The sequence below is a fragment of the Ranitomeya variabilis genome, chromosome 4 (assembly GCF_051348905.1).
Source record: "Ranitomeya variabilis isolate aRanVar5 chromosome 4, aRanVar5.hap1, whole genome shotgun sequence".
Lineage (NCBI taxonomy): Eukaryota > Metazoa > Chordata > Amphibia > Anura > Dendrobatidae > Ranitomeya > Ranitomeya variabilis.
The window spans coordinates 648,748,770-648,773,557 of NC_135235.1; the positions used below are offsets into that span (position 1 = coordinate 648,748,770).

Consider the following 24,788-nt stretch of genomic DNA (forward strand, 5'->3'; position numbering starts at 1 on the left):
AGACAAAACCATTAATTACAGTAATTATAATCTATTTGATTGTGTAATGTGTTGTGTCCAGTATGTACGTTGCACAACAGGACACATGAAAACACAATGTCTGATACTAAATGAGCTCTAAATCATCTGTATCACGTAATAACTTACAGAAGGGCGAGTGCGAGACAATAGTGGTCTGAGGAGGCCACCGTAGCAGTGTGCACATACAGCACGTGAAAAAAGTATTGAACACGTCACCAATTTTCTAAGTAAGTATATTGACATGAAATTCTCATCAGATGTCAGTCACAACCCATTCAATCCACACAGGGAAAGAACTCAAACCACAGATGTCTATAAATTATCTTTAAAAATGAGAAATTACATAGGGAAAAAGTATTGAACACATGAAGAAAGAAAAGTGCAAAATGCCAATTGAAAGTCATGATAGTAGCTAAAATCTATCAGTAATTAGAAAGCAATCCTGCCACTTAGGAAAAATATAAAATCGTCTGGTTCAACTGATGGCCTATAAAAAGGTGTCTCATTACCAAGGTGCCACACAAGAAACATCTCATGATGGGTAAAATCGGTGAGCTGTCTCAAGACTGTCACAACCTTATTGTTGCAAAACATACTGATAGCATTGGTTACTGAAGAATTTCTAACCTACTAAAGGTTCCAGTGAGCACCGTTGGGGCCATAACCTGGAAGTGGAAAGAACATAATTTCACCATAAACCAGCGATGACCAGGTGCTCTCTGCAAGATTTCAGAGAGGAGTGAAAAGAATTATCAGAAGAGTTGTCCAAGAACCAAGGATTACCTGAGGAGAGCTAAAGAAAGACCAGTAATCAGCAGGCTTCAAAGAAAACAATAAGTAATGCACTCACCCTACATGGCTTGTATGCACGCTCACAACGCAATGCTCCATTGAGCAAAAAGCATGTTCTAGCAAGTTTAATGTATGCTCAACAACATTTAGACAAGGCTGTGAAATACTGGGAGAATATGGTCTGGTCACATGAGACCAAAATTTAACTCTTTTGATGCCATAATGCAGACCATGTTTGGAGGCCAAAAGGCAATGTATATCACCCCAAAGTACCATACCAACAGTGAGGCTTGGAGGTGAGAACATCATGGTGTGGGGCTGTTTTTCAGCATACGGTACTCGTAAACGTCTTATGATTGAAGGAAGGATGAATGGACAAATAGATCTAGACATTCTTGATAAAAATCTGCTGCCTCTACCAGGATGATGAAGATGAAACGAGGATGGACATTTCAGCAAGACAATGATCCCAAACACATGGCCAAAGAAACGCTCAATTGGTTTCAGAGAGAAAATAAAGTTGCTAGAATGGCCCAACCAATCACCTGTCCTGAATCCAATAGAAAAATGTATGAAAGGAACTAAAGCTCAGAATTCATAGATGGAGCCCAGGGACCTTCAGGATGTGAAGGGTGTTTGTGTTGAAGAGTGGGACAAAATCACACCTGAGCCATGCCTGCGACTAGTTTCTCCATACAGGAGGCGTCCTGAAGCTTCATCACCAACAAAGTCTTTTATACAGTATGAAGAATTGAAAACAAACATTATACACGTGGCTCTGTTCTATACACATTGTACACAAACGGCTCCGCTCTGTACACAGACAGCTCTGTTCCATACACCTCGTAGACATACGGTTCCGCTCCGCAGACGTCGTACACACATGGCTTTGATCCGTACACATAACTCTGCTCCGTACACCTCGCACACACATGGCTCCACTCTGTACACCTCATTCACATGTGGCTCCGTTCGGTACACCCCGTACACGCGTGGATACGCTCCATACACCTCGTACACTCACGGCTCTGCTCCGTACAGCTCGTACACATGTGGCTCCGCTCCATACACTTCGTACACACACGTGGCTCCTCTCCATACACCTCGTACACACACGGCTCCGCTCCGTACACCTTGTACACACATGGCTCCGCTCCGTACACCTCGTACACACACGGCTCCGCTCCGTACACCTTGTACACACACGGCCCCTCTCCGTACACCTCGTACACGCGGCTCTGCTCAGTACACCTCATACACACACGGCTCCGCTCCGTACACCTCATACATACACGGCTCCGCTCCGTACACCCCGTACACACACGGCTCTGCTCCGTACACCTCGTACACACACGGCTCTGCTACATCCACCCTGTAAACCCCTCCTGACCCCACACATAAACTTCCCCTCATCCAGCACCATGACAACCAGCACAGCAGAGTCCTGCATACACTGAGGCCCCTGATCATGTGACCCCTGACTCCTCCCCTGCTGTGGCCTCATCCCAGGTCCTGTGCGCACAGAACAGCCATATATGTGGTGTGCGGCTCTGCAGGTGGAGGTAGGTGCTGGAGATTCCCCATTACTGGGCGGGGGCAGGGGGCAGTAACCCCTCCATTCCCGGAGATAGTGCCCCCAGCTCTGCCATGTGTATATGTACAGTAATAGGACGCTGGCTGTGCTCATGTATACAGGGGAGGGCGCTCTGGTTTGGGGACAGATGACGCTTTCTCTCTGGGGTGGAGATTACAGGGAATGGAAATGTTGGGTTTTCCTCTCCATGGAGAAATGTAACCTCTCCTTTACTTGTCCGGGGAATGGATGATGTGCTCTGTGCAGGTCTACAATGTCCCGTAAGGCTACTTTCACACATTTTCGCCGTACAGAAAAAACGTTGCAGGGGATTTTTTTTGTGTCCGGCAAAAAAGCCTGAAGGGACGGATCCGGCACAAAACGGATGAAACGCATGTCCTTCAGGCACAATCTGGCGGTAATACAACTCTGGGGGAAAAAACTGGATCCGTTTTTTTAAAAAAATTGCCGGATTGTGCCTGAAACAAAAAACCTGATGTGTAAAAGCAGCCTTACTGAAGTTATTGGTTTCTTATTTGCAAAATGTTCTTTGTTTTTTCCAGGTTTAAAGGGGGCTCTCTATCACTGCTGTTGTCGGCACTCGCTCTTCCCAGGGCTGTTGTGCGGTTGTTGTGACACGTGATTCCTGCGCTCAATCAGGGCTGTTGTCACTGTCCTCGCCTTTGGACAAATCAAAAAACAAAGAGGAATTCCGAACTGCTGCTGATCATTGGCTTCCTGTTCACTTTGACAGGAGGCAAAGACAGTGATGACAGCGCTGATTGGGCACCGGCTTCACATATCACAAAAACAGCACGAGAGCCTCGTGACCATGGGGAACGGCGCCGACACAAGAGGAGAGAATAAGCTTTATTATTTTACTAGCTTAAGAGCCCAGCGTTGCCTGGGCAGAGTAACTAACTATGGCTAGTTATAAAAAATTATGATTATCCTCCATCCCATAGTCCCGTGCCCATATACCCATCATACACATCCTCCATCCCATAGTCCCGTGCCCATATACCCTATCATACACATCCTCCATCCCATAGTCCGGTGCCCATATACCCTATCATACACATCTTCCATCCCATAGTCCCGTGCCCATATACCCATCATACATATCCCCCATCCCATAGTCCCGTGCCCATGTACCCATCACACATCTTCCATCCCATAGTTCTTTGCCCATATACCCATCATACATATCCTCCATCCCATAGTCCCGTGCCCATATACCCATTATGATATCATCTTCGCCATGGCAACCATTCTAACATCATCGTCGCTGTGGCAACTATTATGACATACCCGTCACCATTACAACCTATTATAACATCATCGCCATGGCAACCAATATGATATCACCTTCGCCATGGCAACCTTTATGATATCATCGTCGCCATGGCAACCATTATAACATCATCGTTGATACACACACACACACACTCGTTTTTATATACTAGATTGTGGCCCGATTCTAACGCATCGGGTATTCTAGAATATGCATGTCCCCGTAGTATATGGACAATGATGATTCCAGAATTCGCGGCAGACTGTGCCCGTCGCTGATTGGTCGAGGCAACCTTTATGACATCATCGTCGCCATGGCAACCATTATGACATCTACGTCGATACTGTGCCCGTTGCTGATTGGTCGAGGCGAATTTGCGGCAGACTGTGCCCGTCGCTGATTGGTCGAGGCAACCTTTATGACATCATCGTCCCCATGCTGTGCCCGTCGCTGATTGGTTGAGGCCTGGCGGCCTCGACCAATCAGAGACGCGGGATTTCCAGGACAGACAGACAGACAGAAAAACCCGTAGACAATTATATATATAGATATAGATGGGGGCCAAGTGAGGGGTATGACAACACATTGTCCAAGTAGTGGACAACTTCTTTAACAATGAGCAGGAGAGGTCCCAATTAGAGTTGAGCAAATTTGTTCGGGTCCCCTCTTATTTGGAAATCTATAACACTTTCCAATAAGCTGCAGAGGGAACCCGGCTTCCTGGATCGCGCCGGCTGATCAGCCGATCAGTGCCGCAGACACAGCCGTGACATATGCAGCTGCGGCGCGATCCCGGAAGCTACGACTACGATGCACCAAGGAGCCAGGAGGTGAAACCACTATTTTATTATTGTTTATTTTTACTAATTTTTAAACCCACTCATTTTCAAAAGCAACTTTTTAGCGTTGTCATTACTGATGGCTCCTGTGGTTCTTTCACACTCTGCTTAGGTCCCTGCAACTACAATATTGGCTGCAGTGTACTGTGTATTAGTTCTGTCCCATATGTTCCCCCTTGTTATCACATTACTTAATGATGTTACATCTTCTTCCCATTCAGGTCCCTACAATATCGGATCCTCTCAGTTGAGATCTTCTATATAAGAGAATTCTCCTGAGTGACCCTACAAGGATGGATAGGGACAGCGACAAGATGGTGGAGAGGATATTACACCTCACCCTAGAAATCCTCTTCCGGCTTACTGGAGAGGTGAGAGATTCTGATGATGTCAACGTAGCTCATACTGTAACATGTCATTTCAAGTACAGTTTAAAAAAATCTGTCCTGTTTGAGTACATGATGAATAAAGCATACATCACTTGGATCCTGCATTTTTTACTAGTGATGAGCGAGCGTGCTCTGATAAGGTGTTATCTGAGCATGCTCTGGGGCTAACCGAGAGTCTTCGGCATGCTCAAATAATTTGTTCCTGTCACCGCGGCTGCATGTGTCGCGGCTGTGCAACAGCCAAAACACATGCAGGGATTGCCTAACAAACATGCAATTATTAAATCACATTGTTTTGTTTAGAGAAATATAATACTTTAAAAAAAAATCTATTGTTATTTGTGGAATGAGTTTGTAATTATGATTGACTCCCACCACTTTTGTTAGGAAGGCTGGGTGTCGAAAAGGCAGCAATTCTGCCATATATCGTATATATTTTTAATTATTTGTATATATATATATATATATATATATATATATATAGCATCGTGATTACTCGCTAATCCCGCCCCCTGCACAGTAGCTCCGCCCCGCCACATCACCACACATAATCCCGCCCCCCACCCCATTACCACACACAATCCGCCCCCACCCCGTTACCACACACAATCCCGCCCTCCCACCACATTACCACACATAATCCCGCCCCCCACCCCATTACCACACACAATCCCGCCCCCATCCCATTACCACACACAATCACGCCCTCCCATCACATCACAACATATAATCCCGCCCCCAACCCATTACCACACACAATCCCGCCCTCCCATCACATCACAACACATAATCCTGCCCCCCACACCATTACCACACACAATCCCGCCCCCAACCCATTACCACACACAATCCCGCCCTCCCATCACATCACAACACATAATCCTGCCCCCCCACCACATTACCACAGATAATCCCGCCCCCACCACATTACCACACACAATCCCGCCCCCCACCACATTACCACAGATAATCCCGCCAAAACAGACTAGGTCCTATAAATGGGGATCACCACACATCAGATACGGCAAAAATATGAACACAGCTTTATTAAGTAACACATTAAAGTGACAAACACAATTAAAAACATTTAAAAAAACATAATTATACAATAGCCCCTAATACGGCAGTAACCCACCAAGGACTCAACAATATGACTTTATTTGTGCTATATATAGACACCAGCCAAACTGGCCCCGTTAAGATGTGAATAAACCCTACTACAAGGCACTCCCCTGGACAAAGTACAATAACACAAAGTATTAGTGACAGATGGAAACATGAAAGAAAAATAACATGAGGAAAATGTAACACTGAAATGACTGTGGGAATGACCCTGGCATATGTTGTCCTGCACCCTAGGTCCCAACTACGGGACCACACCGTACTAGGTATTACATAGTATACCTTTGACTGCCTCTGCGTTACATGTTGCCTATATGGGTTCTTTTTAGCCCGTACTAGGACTCTCATTGGAGGGTGAACAGGTTAGGCAGGACATGCCTTTGGGTAGTATTCATTCAGACTGCCTCTGTTCTACATGAACATTTTCTTTATATTTTGCCTATTCTTTACAGGCTACTCTCTTAGTCTTATATGTTTTAGGTAATCTGTGGGCTTTATTTCTGTGACCGCTCTGCTTGGCTCCTGCTACCGTGTAATGCATTTATCCATGTGCTTACCTGCTCTGTATTGTCAGGCATAGTAGTACGGTGTGGTCCCGTAGTTGGGACCTAGGGTGCAGGACCTATCTGTCACTAATACTTTGTGTTATTGTACTTTGTCCAGGGGAGTGCCTTGTAGTAGGGTTTATTCACATCTTAACGGGGCCAGTTTGGCTGGTGTCTATATATAGCACAAATAAAGTCATATTGTTGAGTCCTTGGTGGGTTACTGCCGTATTAGGGGCTATTGTATAATTATGTTTATTTAAATGTTTTTAATTGTGTTTGTCACTTTAATGTGTTACTTAATAAAGCTGTGTTCATATTTTTGCCGTATCTGATGTGTGGTGATCCCCATTTATAGGACCTAGTCTGTTTTTTCTTGAGCATGTAAACTATTGTGTAGGTCCTGGTGGTATCCCACCAACCGTGGTGCCCCCACATAACTAATTTATATAAAATCTCGCCCCCACCACATCACCACACATAATCCCGCCCCTTCAACACATCACAAATAATCCCGCCCCCCAGCACATCACCACACATAATCCCGACCCCCACCACATTACCACATAATCCCGCCCCTTCAACACATCACCACACATAATCCCTCCACCACATCACCACACATAATGCCGCCCCCCCACCACATCACCACACATAATGCCGCCCCCCCACCACATTACCACACATAATCCCGCCCCTCCACCACATTACCACACACAATAATTACTGTTATGATCTGGTGGCCTAGGAGCAGCATGAGACGTACTCTGGAGAAGGTGGTACCTGTACTGACCGCAGACCCTGAACTTAACACCGCAACTAGAAGTAGCCGTGGGATGTACCTGACACTCCCTAGACACCTCGTCACAGCCGGAGGACTAAATACCCCTAGAGATAGAAACGGAAAACTATCTTGCCTCAGAGAAAATTCCCAAAGGATAGACAGCCCCCCACAAATATTGACTGTGAGATGAGAGGGAAAAAACATACGCAGACTGAAATCAGGATTTAGCAAAGGAGGCCGGTCTAGTTAAATAGAAAGGATAGGACAGAGTGCTATGCGGTCAGTATTAAAACACTAGAAAATATCCACCACAGAAAATACAAAATCTCCACATCTAACTAAAGATATGGAGGGTATATCTGCATCTCCAGAGATACCAGCTTGGCTGAACAAATCCTTATACAGACCAAGCTGGACAAGACAAAACATGGAAATAGCATCATGCAAATTATGCAACACCAGAAAACGACAATCTTCCTGATGGGCTGGCGCCATGCACATGGTCAGCTGTGTCCAAAACTGAGGTTTATTTTTAGCCAACGGTGTAGCATCAATGCCTCTCAAAGGAATAGGGTCCTGCAAAGGCTGCAAGGGGAAACCACAGTCTGGCAAATTCTAAGTCCATTAAGTTCAAAGCGGCGCCTGAATCTTCAAATGCCATGACAGAAAATGACGATAATGAGCAGATCAGGGTAACAGATAACAGAAATTTAGGTTGTACAGTACTGATGGTAACGGAACTAGCGATTCTCTTTGTACGCTTAGGGCAATCAGAAATAACATGAGCAAAATCGCCGCAGTAAAAACACAACCTATTCTGACGTCTGAATCCTTGTCGTTCAGCTCTAGACAAAATCCTATCACACTGCATAGGCTCAGGACTCCGCTCGGAGGACAACGCCATAGTGTGCACAACTCTGCGCTTGCGCAAGCGCCGATCAATCTGAATGGCCAGAGACATAGAATCACTCAGACCAGCAGGCGTGGGGAACCCCACCATAACATCCTTAACGGATTCAGAAAGACCCTTTCTGAAAATTGCCACCAAGGCATCCTCATTCCATTTAGTCAGCACAGACCATTTTCTAAATTTCTGGCAATACAATTCTGCCGCTTCTTGACCCTGACACAGGGCCAACAAGGTCTTCTCAGCATGATCCACTGAATTAGGTTCATCATACAATAACCCTAGCGCCTGAAAAAAGGTGTCTACATTAAGCAAAGCAGGATTCCCAGATTCCAGGGAAAATGCCCAATCCTGAGGATCACCACGCAGCAGAGAGATGACAATTTTAACCTGCTGAATGGGATCACCAGAGGAACGGGGTTTCAGAGCAAAAAACAGTTTACAGTTATTTTTAAAGCTCAAAAATTTGGACCTGTCCCCAAAAAAACAAATCAGGAGTTGGAATTCTAGGCTCTAAAACCGGAGTCTGAACGATATAATCGGAAATACCCTGTACTCTAGCAGCAAGTTGATCCACACGAGAAGCCAATCATTGAACATCCATGCCAGCGCCAAACTCCTGAGCCACCCAGAGGAAAAGAGAGAAGAAAAGCCACAACAGACTACAGAAAAAAAAATGGCTCAGCACTTTCCTTCCCTTCTTTTGAGAAGCAATTAACTCATTGTTGGCCAGTTGTACTGTTATGATCTGGTGGCCTAGGAGCAGCATGAGATGTACTCTGGAGAAGGTGGTACCTGTACTGACCGCAGACCCTGAACTTAACACCGCAACTAGAAGTAGCCGTGGGATGTGCCTGACACTCCCTAGACACCTCGTCACAGCCGGAGGACTAAATACCCCTAGAGATAGAAACGGAAAACTATCTTGCCTCAGAGAAAATTCCCAAAGGATAGACAGCCCCCCACAAATATTGACTGTGAGAGGAGAGGGAAAAAACATACGCAGACTGAAATCAGGATTTAGCAAAGGAGGCCGGTCTAGCTAAATAGAAAGGATAGGACAGAGTACTATGCGGTCAGTATTAAAACACTAGAAAATATCCACCACAGAAAATACAAAATCTCCACATCTAACTAAAGATATGGAGGGTATATCTGCATCTCCAGAGATACCAGCTTGGCTGAAAAAATCCTTATACAGACCAAGCTGGACAAGACAGAACATGGAAATGTACTGAACTATAGGCCCACAGCATGTGGACTGCAAAAAACAAAGCCAGAACTTATCTTTGTTGAAATGAACAGCAAAGCAGGAGAGACCAAGCAGGGATGTGAATCCTCCAGGAACAATGGACAACTGGCACTGACTAAAGGGTCAAGCAAGACTAAATAGCCCAGTCAGGATTGCAATAAGTGGACACACCTGATGATCCAAAGACAGCAGCGCTACCACTTATAACCACCGGAGGGAGCCCAAGAGCAGAATTCACAACAAATTACCACACACAATCCCGCCCCCCCACCACATTACCACACACAATCCCGCCCCCCACCACATTACCACACACAATCCCGCCCCTCACCACATCACCACACATAATGCCGCCCCCCCACCACATTACCACACATAATCCCGCCCCCACCACATTACCACACATAATCCCGCCCCCCCACCACATTACCACACATAATCCCCCCCACCACACATAATGCCGCCCAGTGTTGTGAACTCTGTTAGCAGGCTCCCTCTTGTGGTCACAACTGGTACTGTGTGAGTGTTGTCTTTGGGCTCCCTCTGGTGGTTTTGTTTGTTCTCCTGCGGGTTTGTGGCTGGATCAGCTGCCTCGTTATCCACCAGTGAGGTTTTCTATTTAGCTCAGCTGCAACTTCACTTGTTGCCTGCTGTCAATGTGTTCAGACCTATTCTGATTTCATCTGACTACGTTTGGTCTCAGTCTTTCCAAGACAAGCTAAGTTTTGCTTTTCAGTTTTTTACTCATCAGTTATCAATATGTGTTCTGTGTATGATGAGTTTAATCCAGCTCGCTAACATGTGATTTTCTGCTTGCTGGTAGCTCTGGGGTTCAGACTTGCTCCCCTCACACCGTTAGTTGGTGTGAGGGACTTGCGCATTCTCTGAGTGGATTTTTAGAGGGTTTTTTACTGACCGCATAGATCCCTTTCTATTTTCTGCTATCTAGTATTAGCGGGCTGTTATGACCCCAATGGCAGAGGGTCTCAAAAGTACATACCAAGTCTGCAAACATAAAAAACCAGCTCATAGGGCAGTGGTAACTGGGCTAACCGTATATCTAATCCTAGCACCACAAATAGCAGCAGCCGGGGAACGTGCATACGTTGGTTCTAGACGTCTCGCGCCAGCCGGAGAACTAACTAACCCTAGAAGGGAAAAGATAGACCTTTCTTGCCTCCAGAGAAAAGACCCCAAAAGTTAGATACAAGCCCCCCACAAATAATGAACTAGATATTTAGCAAAGAGAGGCCCACTGACTAATAGCAGAATATAGTAAGATGACTTATACGGTCAGCAAAAACCCTATCAAAATTTCCACGCTGGATATTCAAGAACCCCCGAACCGTCTAACGGCCCGGGGGGAGAATACCAGCCCCCTAGAGCTTCCAGCAAAATCAGGAATCACATTTAGTACAAGCTGGACAGAAAATAAGAGCAATACAGATAACCAAAAAACAAGGAAGCAGGACTTAGCTTAATTTTGCAAAAACCAGGACCAGCAGACAGGAGCAAACAGAAAGGATCTGATTACAACGATGCCATGCACTGGACTGAGGATCCAGGAAGTTTATATAGCAACACCCCTGGACTAACGACCCAGGTGGGTGCCAAACTGAGGAAAGACAATCCCAGAGGCATATCACTAGTGATCACAAGAGGGAGCCAAAAAAGTCTAATTCACAACAGCGGGCCTCCTTTGCTAAATCTGATTCATCTCTGTGTTTGTACTTTCCCCTTAACTCACCGTTATTATCTGTGGGGGGCTTTCTATATCTTTGGGGTCATTTCCCTGAGGCAAGGGAGGTCTTGCTTTCTCTCTAGGAGTAGTCAGTTTCTCAGGCCTTGACGAGACGTCTAGGATTTTAGGCACGTTCCACGGCTACTTATAGTTGTGTGTGGTTAGGATCAGGTATGCGGTCAGTCCAGTTACCACCTCCCAGAGCTGGTCTATTGTTTAGTACTTAGCAGGTCTGGTTTTCGGATCCTCAGCCACTGGGATCATAACAGTACAGCAGGCCAAGTGTTAATGCATTGCAGAAGCGGGATAAAGACAAGCCTGGAGTTTTGTTTTTTTTTCTCCTCCTCTGCTGCAGTGTGTCTAGCTTGTCTAGCTTCTCTCCTCCCCTTAATCTTTGTGTGGCTTTGAATTCAGCTGCAGACATGGATATTCAAAGTTTGACTTCTAGTGTTGATCATCTTGCTGCAAGGGTACAGAGTATTCAGGATTTTGTTGTTCACAGTCCTATGTCAGAGCCGAAAATACCTATTCCTGAGTTATTTTCTGGAGATAGATCTAAGTTTCTGAATTTTAAGAACAATTGTAAGTTGTTTCTCTCTTTGAAACCTCGTTCCTCTGGTGATTCCGCTCAGCAGGTTAAAATTGTTATTACCTTCTTGCGTGGCGACCCTCAGGATTGGGCCTTCGCACTGGCGCCAGGAGATCCTGCATTGCTTAATGTGGATGCGTTTTTTCTGGCGCTTGGAATGCTCTATGAGGAACCTAATCTTGAGAGCCAGGCAGAAAAGGCCTTGTTGGCTCTCTCTCAGGGTAAAGATGAAGTAGAGGTGTATTGTCAGAAATTTCGGAAGTGGTCAGTGCTTACTCAATGGAATGAGTGTGCTCTGGCAGCAAATTTCAGAAAAGGTCTTTCTGAAGCCATTAAAGATGTCATGGTGGGGTTCCCCACGCCTGTTAGTCTGAATGATTCCATGACTTTGGCCGTTCAGATTGATCGGCGTTTGCGGGAGCGCAAACCAGCGCACCATTTGGCGGTGTTTTCTGAGCAGAGACCTGAATCTATGCAATGTGATAGAATTCTGACCAGAAATGAACGGCAAAATTATAGACGTCAAAATGGGTTGTGTTTTTACTGTGGTGACTCTACTCATGTTATCTCAGCATGCTCTAAACGCACAAAAAAGATCGATAAATCTGTCACCATCGGTACTTTACAGCCTAAGTTCATTTTGTCTGTTACCTTGATTTGTTCCCTGTCTTCCTACCCGGTTATGGCTTTTGTGGACTCGGGTGCTGCCCTGAGTCTAATGGATTTGTCATTTGCCAAGCGCTGTGGTTTTGTCTTGGAGCCATTAAAATTCCCTATTCCACTGAGGGGAATTGATGCTACACCATTGGCCAAGAATAAACCTCAGTACTGGACTCAGGTGACCATGTGCATGACTCCTGTGCATCAGGAGGTAATTCGCTTTCTTGTGTTGCATAATTTGCATGATGTCGTAGTTTTGGGTCTGCCATGGTTACAGACTCATAATCCAGTACTGGATTGGAAAGCAATGTCTGTGTTAAGTTGGGGTTGCCAGGGTATTCATGATGATGCTCCTTTGGTGTCTATTGCTTCTTCCACTCCTTCTGAAGTCCCTGCGTTTTTGTCAGACTACCAGGATGTATTTGATGAGCCCAAGCTCAGTTCCCTACCTCCTCATAGGGATTGTGATTGTGCTATAAATTTGATTCCTGTTAGTAAGTTCCCTAAGGGACGACTTTTTAATTTGTCTGTGCCAGAACATGCTGCTATGCGGAGTTATATAAAGGAGTCTCTTGAGAAGGGACTTATTCGCCTGTCCTCTTCTCCTCTTGGTGCGGGGTTCTTTTTTGTGGCTAAGAAGGATGGTTCGCTGAGACCTTGTATTGATTATCGCCTTCTAAATAAAATCACGGTCAAATTTCAGTATCCTTTGCCTTTGTTGTCTGATTTGTTTGCCCGGATTAGGGGTTCTAGTTGTTTCACCAAGATAGATCTTCGTGGTGCGTATGACCTTGTGCGTATCAAGCAGGGCGATGAATGGAAAACAGCTTTTAATACGCCCGAAGGCCATTTCGAGTACTTGGTGATGCCTTTTGGACTCTCTAATGCTCCTTCTGTGTTTCAATCATTTATGCATGACATCTTCCGTGAATATCTGGATAAGTTCATGATTGTGTATCTGGATGATATTTTGGTCTTTTCTGATGATTGGGAGTCCCATGTGAAGCATGTCAGGATGGTATTTCAGGTCCTGCGGGCTAATGCCTTATTTGTGAAGGGCTCAAAATGTCTTTTTGGAGTCCAGAAGGTTTCTTTTTTGGGTTTCATTTTTTCTCCTTCTGCTATTGAGATGGACCCAGATAAGGTCAAGGCTATTCATGACTGGACTCAGCCTACATCTGTTAAGAGTCTTCAGAAGTTCTTGGGTTTTGCTAATTTTTACCGTCGCTTCATCGCCAATTTTTCTGGTGTTGTTAAACCTTTGACGGATTTGACCAAGAAGGGTTCTGATGTGGCTAATTGGTCTCCTGCGGCTGTGGAGGCCTTTCAGGAGCTGAAGCGCCGGTTTTCTTCTGCTCCAGTTTTGTGTCAGCCAGATGTCTCTCTTCCTTTCCAGGTCGAGGTGGATGCTTCGGAGATTGGAGCAGGAGCTGTTTTGTCGCAGAGAAGCTCTGATGGCTCTGTGATGAGGCCATGTGCTTTCTTTTCAAGAAAGTTTTCGCCTGCCGAGCGGAATTATGATGTTGGTAATCGGGAGTTGTTGGCAATGAAGTGGGCATTTGAGGAATGGAGACATTGGCTCGAGGGAGCTAAGCATCGTGTGGTGGTCTTGACTGATCACAAGAGTTTGATTTATCTTGAGTCTGCCAAGCGCCTGAATCCTAGACAGGCTCGTTGGTCGTTGTTTTTCTCTCGCTTCAACTTTGTGGTCTCTTACCTGCCTGGTTCGAAGAATGTGAAGGCTGATGCTCTTTCTAGGAGTTTTGTGCCTGACTCCCCTGGAGATTCTGAGCCGGCTGGTATTCTCAGAGAGGAGGTGATTGTGTCTGCTATTTCCCCAGATTTGCGACGTGTGCTGCAGGAGTTTCAGGCAGACAGACCTGATCGGTGCCCACCGGGGAGACTGTTTGTCCCAGATAGATGGACCGGCAGAGTTATCTCTGAGGTTCATTCCTCAGTGTTGGCAGGTCATCCTGGAATTTTTGGTACCAGACAGTTGGTGGCCAGGTCCTTTTGGTGGCCTTCTTTGTCGCGGGATGTGCGTTCCTTTGTGCAGTCCTGTGGGGTTTGTGCTCGGGCTAAGCCTTGGTGTTCTCGTGCCAGTGGGTTGCTTTTGTCCTTGCCTGTTCCTAAGAGGCCTTGGACGCACATTTCCATGGATTTTATTTCGGACCTTCCTGTCTCTCAGAGAATGACTGTCATCTGGGTTGTTTGTGATCGTTTCTCTAAAATGGTCCATTTGGTACCCTTGCCTAAGTTGCCTTCATCTTCTGATTTGGTTCCACTGTTTTTTCAGAATGTGGTTCGTTTGCACGGGATTCCTGAAAACATTGTGTCTGACAGAGGATCCCAGTTTGTGTCCAGGTTTTGGCAGACCTTTTGTGCTAAGATGGGCATTGATTTGATTGATTTGTCTTTCTCATCAGCCTTCCATCCTCAGACGAATGGCCAAACTGAGCGAACGAATCAGACCTTGGAAACCTATTTGAGATGTTTTGTTTCTGCTGATCAGGATGATTAGGTGACCTTTTTGCCATTGGCCGAGTTTGCCCTTAACAATTGGGCTAGTTCTGCTACTTTGGTTTCGCCTTTTTTTTGTAATTCTGGTTTTCATCCTCGTTTTTCCTCGGGTCAGGTGGAGTCTTCTGACTGCCCTGGGGTGGATTCTGTGGTGGATAGGTTGCAGCGGATTTGGAACCATGTGGTGGACAACTTGAAGTTGTCACAAGAGAAGGCTCAACGCTTTGCCAACCGCCGTCGCTGTGTGGGTCCCCGACTTGGTGTTGGGGATTTAGTGTGGTTGTCTTCTCGTTTTGTCCCGATGAAGGTTTCTTCTCCTAAGTTCAAGCCTCGGTTCATCGGTCCTTATAAGATTTTGGAAGTTATTAACCCTGTGTCATTTCGTTTGGACCTCCCAGTATCGTTTGCCATTCATAATGTGTTCCATAGGTCATTGTTGCGGAGGTATGTGGTGCCTGTGGTTCCTTCGGTTGAGCCTCCTGCCCCGGTGCTGGTTGAGGGAGAATTGGAATACGTGGTGGAGAAGATCTTGGATTCTCGTATTTCAAGACGGAGGCTTCAGTATTTGGTTCATGCGGCCGATCTGGTTCGTGCCTTCCATGTAGCTCATCCTGATCGCCCTGGGGGTTTTGATGAGGGTTCGGTGACCCCTCCTCAAGGGGGGGGGGGTACTGTTGTGAACTCTGTTAGCAGGCTCCCTCTTGTGGTCACAACTGGTACTGTGTGAGTGTTGTCTTTGGGCTCCCTCTGGTGGTTTTGTTTGTTCTCCTGCGGGTTTGTGGCTGGATCAGCTGCCTCGTTATCCACCAGTGAGGTTTTCTATTTAGCTCAGCTGCAACTTCACTTGTTGCCTGCTGTCAATGTGTTCAGACCTATTCTGATTTCATCTGACTATGTTTGGTCTCAGTCTTTCCAAGACAAGCTAAGTTTTGCTTTTCAGTTTTTTACTCATCAGTTATCAATATGTGTTCTGTGTATGATGAGTTTAATCCAGCTCGCTAACATGTGATTTTCTGCTTGCTGGTAGCTCTGGGGTTCAGACTTGCTCCCCTCACACCGTTAGTTGGTGTGAGGGACTTGCGCATTCTCTGAGTGGATTTTTAGAGGGTTTTTTACTGACCGCATAGATCCCTTTCTATTTTCTGCTATCTAGTATTAGCGGGCCTCCTTTGCTAAATCTGATTATTCTCTGTGTTTGTACTTTCCCCTTAACTCACCGTTATTATCTGTGGGGGGCTTTCTATATCTTTGGGGTCATTTCCCTGAGGCAAGGGAGGTCTTGCTTTCTCTCTAGGAGTAGTCAGTTTCTCAGGCCGTGACGAGACATCTAGGATTTTAGGCACGTTCCACGGCTACTTATAGTTGTGTGTGGTTAGGATCAGGTATGCGGTCAGTCCAGTTACCACCTCCCAGAGCTGGTCTATTGTTTAGTACTTAGCAGGTCTGGTTTTCGGATCCTCAGCCACTGGGATCATAACAGCCCCCCACCACATTACCACACATAATCCCGCCTCCACCACATTACCACACATAATCCCGCCCCCCGCCACATTACCACACATAATCCCGCCCCCCACCACATTACTACAGATAATCCCGCCCCCATCACATTACTAAAAATAATCCCGCCCCCCCTCCACATTACCACACATAATCCCGCACCCCATCACCACCCATAATCCCGCCCCTACCACATTACCACAGATAATCCCGTCCCCCCAAATTGCCACACATAATCCCACCCCCCACCACATTACCACACATAATCCTGCCCCCACCACATTACGACACATAATCCTGCCCCCCACCACCTTACCACACATAATCCCGCCCCCCCACCACATTACTACAGATAATCCCGCCCCCCCCACCACATTACCACACATAATCCAGCCCCCCACCACATTACCACACACATTCCCGCCCCCCAACCCCATCACCACACATAATCCCGCCCCCCACCCCATCGCCCCACCAGCCCATCACCACACATAATCCCGCCCCCCCCACCCCATCACCACACATAATCCCGCCCCCCCACCCCATCACCACACATAATTCTGCCATCACATTACTAAACATAATCCCGCCCCCTCCACGTTACCACACATAATCCCGCCCCCGCACCCCATCACCACACATAATCCCGCCCCCCCACCACATCACCACACACAATCCCACCCCCCCACCACATCACCACACACAATCCCGCCCCCCACATCACCACACATAATCCGGCCCCCCCACCACATCACTACACATAATACCGCCCCCCCACCACATCACCACACATAATCCCGCCCCCCACCACATCACCACACATAATCCCGCCCCCCCACATCACCACACATAGTCCCGCCCCCCAACACAATTAGATAGCAATGAGCGTGCCGAGCGTTAGCTGGCTGGAAACATCTAGTGTGTATATATATATATATATATATATATATATATATATATATATATATATATATATATATATATATATATATATATATATATATATATATATACAGGTCCTTCTCAAAAAATTAGCATATAGTGTTAAATTTCATTATTTACCATAATGTAATGATTACAATTAAACTTTCATATATTATAGATTCATTATCCACTAACTGAAATTTGTCAGGTCTTTTATTGTTTTAATACTGATGATTTTGGCATACAACTCCTGATAACCCAAAAAACCTGTCTCAATAAATTAGCATATCAAGAAAAGGTTCTCTAAATGACCTATTACCCTAATCTTCTGAATCAACTAATTAACTCTAAACACATGCAAAAGATACCCGAGGCTTTTAAAAACTCCCTGCCTGGTTCATTACTCAAAACCCCCATCATGGGTAAGACTAGCGACCTGACAGATGTCAAGAAGGCCATCATTGACACCCTCAAGCAAGAGGGTAAGACCCAGAAAGAAATTTCTCAACAAATAGGCTGTTCCCAGAGTGCTGTATCAAGGCACCTCAATGGTAAGTCTGTTGGAAGGAAACAATGTGGCAGAAAACGCTGTACAACGAGAAGAGGTGACCGGACCCTGAGGAAGATTGTGGAGAAGGACCGATTCCAGACCTTGGGGAACCTGAGGAAGCAGTGGACTGAGTCTGGCGTGTGCAGGAAATGGGCTACAGGTGCCGCATTCCCCAGGTAAAGCCACTTTTGAACCATAAACAGCGGCAGAAGCGCCTGACCTGGGCTACAGAGAAGCAGCACTGGGCTGTTGCTAAGTGGTCCCAAGTACTTTTTTCTGATGAAAGCAAATTTTGCATGTCATTCGGAAATCAAGGTGCCAGAGTCTGGAGGAAGACTGGGGAGAAGGAAATGCCAAAATGCCTGAAGTCCAGTGTCAAGTACCCACAGTCAGTGATGGTGTGGGGTGCCATGTCAGCTGCTGGTGTTGGTCCACTGTGTTTCATCAAGGGCAGGGTCAATGCAGCTAGCTATCAGGAGATTTTGGAGCACTTCATGCTTCCATCGGCTGAAATGCTTTATGGAGATGAAGATTTCATTTTTCAGCACGACCTGGCACCTGCTCACAGTGCCAAAACCACTGGTAAATGGTTTACTGACCATGGTATTACTGTGCTCAATTGGCCTGCCAACTCTCCTGACCTGAACCCCATAGAGAATCTGTGGGATATTGTGAAGAGAAAGTTGAGAGACGCAAGACCCAACACTCTGGATGAGCTTAAGGCCGCTATTGAAGCATCCTGGGCCTCCATAACATCTCAGCAGTGTCACAGGCTGATTGCCTCCATGCCACGCCGCATTGAAGCAGTCATTTCTGCCAAAGGATTCCCGACCAAGTATTGAGTGCATAACTGAACATTATTATTTGATGGTTTTTTTGTTTGGTATTAAAAAACACTTTTATTTGATTGGTCGGGTGAAATATGCTAATTTATTGAGACAGGTTTTTTGGGTTATCAGGAGTTGTATGCCAAAATCATCAGTATTAAAACAATAAAAGACCTGACAAATTTCAGTTGGTGGATAATGAATCTATAATATATGAAAGTTTAATTGTAATCATTACATTATGGTAAATAATGAAATTTAACACTATATGCTAATTTTTTGAGAAGGACCTGTATATATACATATATCCACACACATCTATTTATGCCATTTAGAATACATTGAGCTGACCATATTTTCTGTTCAAGTGCTGTCCATGGAAAAAAAACGACCTTACAGGGGACAGATCTCGAACCATTGTTATTCAATAGTTTGGCCTGAGGGTATGTGCACACGTCAGGATTTCTTGCAGAAATTTCCTGAAGAAAACCGGAAATTTTCTGCAAGAAGTCCGCATTTTTTTTTTTTGCGTTTTTTCCCCGTTTTTTCCCCGTGTTTTTTTTTTTTAGCATTTTGCAAGCGTAATTAGCTTGCAGAATGCTAAAGTTTTCCAAGCGATCTGTAGCATTGCTTGGAAAACTGATTGACAGGTTGGTCACACTTGTCAAAAATAGTGTTTGACAAGTGTGACCAACTTTTTACTATAGATGCAGCCTATGCAGCATCAATAGTAAAAGATAGAATGTTTAAAAATAATTTAAAAAAAAATGGTTATACTCACCTGCAGACAGCCGATCTCCTCAGCGGCTTCCGTTCCTATAGATGGTGTGTGTGTGCAGGACCTTCTATGACGTCGCGGTCATGTGACCGCAACGTCATCGCAGGTCCTTCACACACACCAGCTATAGGAAAGGAAGCGGCAGCATGCACCGCTGAGAGTCGGGAAGACTCCGGGGGCCATCGAAGGTAAGTATATGACTATTTTTTATTTTAATTCTTTTTTTTTACCAATTATATGGTGCCCAGTCCATGGAGGAGAGCCTCCTCTCCTCCACCCTGGGTACCAACCGCACATAATCTGCTTACTTCCCGCATGGTGTGCACAGCCCCGTGCGGGAAGTAAGCAGATCAATGCATTCCTAGGTGTGCGGAATCCCCACAATTCCGCAAATTTAATGAACATGTTGCTTTTTTTTCCGCGATGCGATTTTTTTCGTGGAAAAAAATGCAACATTTGCACAAGAAATGCGGAATACAATGTAAATAATAGGAGGCATATGTAAGCGGTTTTTATCACGTTTTTATAGCGAAAAAACGCGGAAAAAAACGTGAAAAATACTGAACGTGTGCACATAGCCTAAATGTCAATTTTTTTACGTGGAACGAATGTTCGAATTACAAAAAATTTGCAGCATGATCTAATTTCTTGCAGATGAGTACGCAAATAATAAATCTGATCTTATACAGAGCAACTGTACAGCATCCAATTTTTAAGTACATTGCCAATATCAACACGGGAAACATTTTCGGTCCCCCTTGAGACTCTTCCCAGGTTCCTCCCCAAGAACCTTCCACAGTCCCACTTCTGCACCACGTCCTCGCCAATCACACATTAACATTTCCCATCAAACACCATATCATATACAAAGCCATCAGCTTTTGTTTTGGCGAAAGATTTTTTAAACCACCACCACGACAAAGTAGACTCTTTTGGCCATACCCTACTCTGCTGTCACCTAATAAAAACTTGTTAAAATATCCAATACACTTTTTATGTATATTTTTATTTCTTTTTCTTTAAGGGAATGTGTCACATGGACATTTTTTAAAAATGACCAATAATACCACATACAAGGGACAAATACCACCACACCATGGCTGGACCACATATTACCAACCACATAGTGACCGAATAATACCACATACAAGGGACAAATACCGCCACACCATGGCTGGACCACATATTACCAACCACATGGTGACCGAATAATATCACATATAAGGGACAAATACCGCCACACCATAGCTGGACCACATATTACTGCCACATAGTAACCGAATAATACCACATACAGCGGATAAAAACCGGTGACTAGATGACATATTACCATTACATAGTGACCAAATACTACAATACTGATCATTAATGGGACCTGCCAGGTCCTCCGTGCCCCCAGAAACAACAGCAGTTGTGTATACATATCTAAATACCCTGACTAACATTCCCTTTATTACAATGAACACATAAACAAATCTTTAGAAAAAGTATTTCTAAAGTCTGTTTATGATATATAAATGAAGCCTTTGACTAGTCAATGGGGCGTTAGTGTCCCTAGACTAGTCAGCCCACTTAGCATGTTATCACACCCCTGTGGGCACCCAGTCTGGACCATATCAAATACAGATTTAACAAATCGCACCTCCAGGGAAGAAAATTCCATGTCTAAAAGAGAATACCTGCTGAGTGCAACTGTTCTGAAAAAGGCCGAGTTGGCCGAAACATTTTGACATTCAAAGGTTGCTCTTATTTTTGACCTTTAATAAAAGAAATCTAGTTTGCATTCAAAAGGAGTGTGCAATTGATATTTATTCTACATGGTCTACGAGGGATCTCACCAATCCTCTCAATTGGCACCTCCACTAGTGAAACTTAGAGTGCATGCCAATATCTATTTTTCAGTGTCCCTCGACGAGTCAGCCCCCTTAGCATGTTATCACACCCCTGTGGACGTGATAACGTGACTTACAAGCGCTGCTTATAACATACAAATATGACATACAAACCCTGCGCATGTGTGCAGCTTCTTTCCCTCACTACATTGAGCCTCCGAAGTCTGGTGTACGCGTTCTGGTTTCAGAAAAGTGCTCTGCGCATGATCGAAGTCTTCTGTATGTCTAACCATGCACACTGTACCTCTCTGAAGCTGTTATAGTGTATAGTGTACAGGTAATACAGTGATTACCAGTGACATTATGTACAGGAGCTCTGTATATAGCGTATGGTGTACAGGTAATGCAGTGATCACAGGTGACATTACACACAGGAGCTCTGTATATAGTGTCAGTGTAAAAGTAATACAATGATCACTGGTGACATTATACTCGGGAGCTCTGTATATACAACCCCTGGCAAAAATGATGTAATCACCGGCCTTGGAGGATGTTCATTCAGAGCAAAAACTGTGAAAATATTCCTTGAAAAAAGTCACATAAGGTCACTCATGGCCTGCAAATAGTCCAGATTTCAATCCAATTGAAAATCTTTGGTGGAAGTTGAAGAAAATGGTCCATGACAAGGCTCCAACCTGCAAAGCTGATCTGGCAACAGCAATCAGAGAAAGTTGGAGCCAGAATGAAGAGTACTGTTTGGCACTCACTACGTCCATGCCTCAGAGACTGCAAGCTGTTATAAAAGCCAGAGGTGGTGCAGCAAAATACTAGTGATGTGTTGGAGTGGTTTTTTTTGTTTTTCATGATTCCATAATTTTTTCCCTCAGAATTGAGTGACTCCATAATTTTTACCCTATGCTTGGTTAAAAAAAAGTAACCATTACTGACTATCACATTTTTTGTTCTTGATTTCTTTTAGTGTTTCTTAAAGCCAGAAAGTTGCCATTTGAAATTACTTTAGTTTTGTGCCATGTCTGTGATCTGCTTTTTTTCTACAAAATTAAACAACTGAATGAACATCCTCCAAGTCCAGTGATTACATAGTTTTTGCCAGGGGTTGTAGTGTCATTATACAGGTAATACAGTGATCACCAGTGAAATTGTTCACAGGAGCTCTGTATATAGTGTCGGTGTACAGGTAATACAGTGATCACCAGTTACATTATACACAGGAGCTCTGTAGTGTATAGGTAATATAGTGATCACCGGTGACATTATACAGAGGAGTTCTGTAGATGTTGTCTGTGTACAAGTAATATACAGTGATCATCAGTGACATTTTACACAGGAGCTCTGTATATAGTGTCAGTGTACAGGTAATACAGTGATCACCAGTTACAACATTATACACAGGAGCTCTGTAGTGTATAGGTAATATAGTGATCACCGGTGACATTATACAGAGGAGTTCTGTAGATGTTGTCTGTGTACAGGTAATATACAGTTATCATCAGTGACATTTTACACAGGAGCTCTGTATATATTGTACAGGTAATACAGTGATCACCGGTGACTTTACCCACAGGAGCTCTGTATATAGTGTCAGTGTACAGGTAATACAGTGATCACCAGTTACATTATACACAGGAGTTCTGTATATAGTGTCAGTGTACAGGTAAAACAGTGATCACTAGTGACATTATACACAGAAGCTCTGTATATAGTGGCAGTGTACAGGTAATGCAGTGATCACTTTTTCCAGCCAGGACTTGTCTCTGCCAAAACTGCAAAGACACAGTTATCTAGAGCATAGCTTTCAGAGCATATTCATTACTTTTCCCCCAACTTTTACCTAAGCCAGATGAAGGTAAAAGTGATATAGCTCCACCCTGCACATTAACAGGTTCCCCCCCAAATTCATAATTTGCTCTCTCCCACCCTCAATTCATAATCATTTGCTGTTCCCCATCCTCAATACAGCATATTTTTTCCTCCCCCACATTCAATACATAATCCTTTACTCTCCCCCTCCCGCAATTCATCATCATATACCCTCCCCCTCCCTCCAATTCATCATTATTTGCACTCCCCATCTTTCAATACATCATCATTTGCTCCATCCTCACCCATTTAATTCATTTTATAAAAAAAAGGGGTTTTCATATTTACCTCTCATATGATCCTCTGCAGCCCCATTCCTGGTAGTCAACGTGCACACGACTGTGCGATGATGTCATTGAATAGATGCCGTGAACAGAACATCACAAAAAAGGCAGAGAGAGCTCCCCTGGAGCTACACTGACGTTCTGTTTTGATGGCCGTGGAGCTCCAGGAAGGTTTCCTGCTCTAAGATGTGCTCTGCAACTGCCCTGGTAAGACCCCCATCAAACTGATAGGTCATGAATATCTTCATATTCAGACAGGCCATTTAAGACTTTTTTGTTGTCAGCTGCCCACTACTATAAGGTGACAGAGGTGTATTTTCAGTTTACAAGCTTAGATACCATTGTTGCAAATGACTATATCTTTGAAGGCGTTTAACTGTAAGGAGTTATTTTTCACCCTGTCAGTTGCAGGCAGGAGTCATGTATATAACACAGCCACATAAAGCAGGGTCCACTCTTGAGTTCACTCCTTAAAATTCCAATTTCTGCAATGCTTATATGACAGGAAATTGTTAATAACAGATGGGCATAACTGGAGAGGTGAGGACTCTGGAAATGTCTGTAATGAGATATATTAATGTGTCTCTCCATAACCAGGATTACACAGTAGTGAAGAAGACCTCTAGTGAGCGCTGTCAGGACCCTGTGTCTAAGGGATGGGAAAGACCCCTGAGCCCAATCACAGGGCCTCCACTGCACCCCTTGATACATGAGGACATCAATGACCAGAAGATCCTAGAACTAGCCTACAGGATGATTGAGCTGCTGACTGAAGAGGTGATATTGCTGGAAATTCTACGAAATTAATGTACTACTATGTAGGGCTCGGTGGATGATGGTATCATTTTATAATTTTATGTGTCAGGTTCCTATAAGGTGTCAGGACATTGCTGTCTATTTCTCCGTGGAGGAGTGGGAGTATTTAGAAAGACACAAAGATCTGTACAATGACATCATGATGGAGGTTCCCCAGCCCCTCACATCACCAGGTAATAGACAGGACTAAATACACACGGCCCATCTGTATGTAAAGAATGAATTCAGTCTCTATATGTGTTTCCTCCAGTTCTATTCAGTAAGAAGACAACACCAGAGAGATGTCCCCGTCCTCTTTTTGCACAGGGCTGTAAAGAAGAAAATCCCAATGATCATCAGGTAGATGGAGAGAAGGTGTCATGAGATCT

At 44.7% G+C, this 24,788-nt stretch overlaps 1 protein-coding gene across 1 annotated transcript in view; it reads left to right on the top strand.

The window, feature by feature from the left end:
- The window catches only part of LOC143768169 (uncharacterized), a 54,534-nt gene that overhangs the window by 25,235 nt on the left and 4,511 nt on the right, over positions 1–24,788 (top strand). Inside the window, exons 8-11 of the mRNA XM_077256858.1 lie at positions 4,780–4,890; positions 24,202–24,381; positions 24,470–24,593; positions 24,671–24,759. Of these exons, the coding sequence (XP_077112973.1) occupies positions 4,780–4,890; positions 24,202–24,381; positions 24,470–24,593; positions 24,671–24,759 (504 nt within the window). The remainder of the gene's footprint in view (positions 1–4,779; positions 4,891–24,201; positions 24,382–24,469; positions 24,594–24,670; positions 24,760–24,788) is intronic.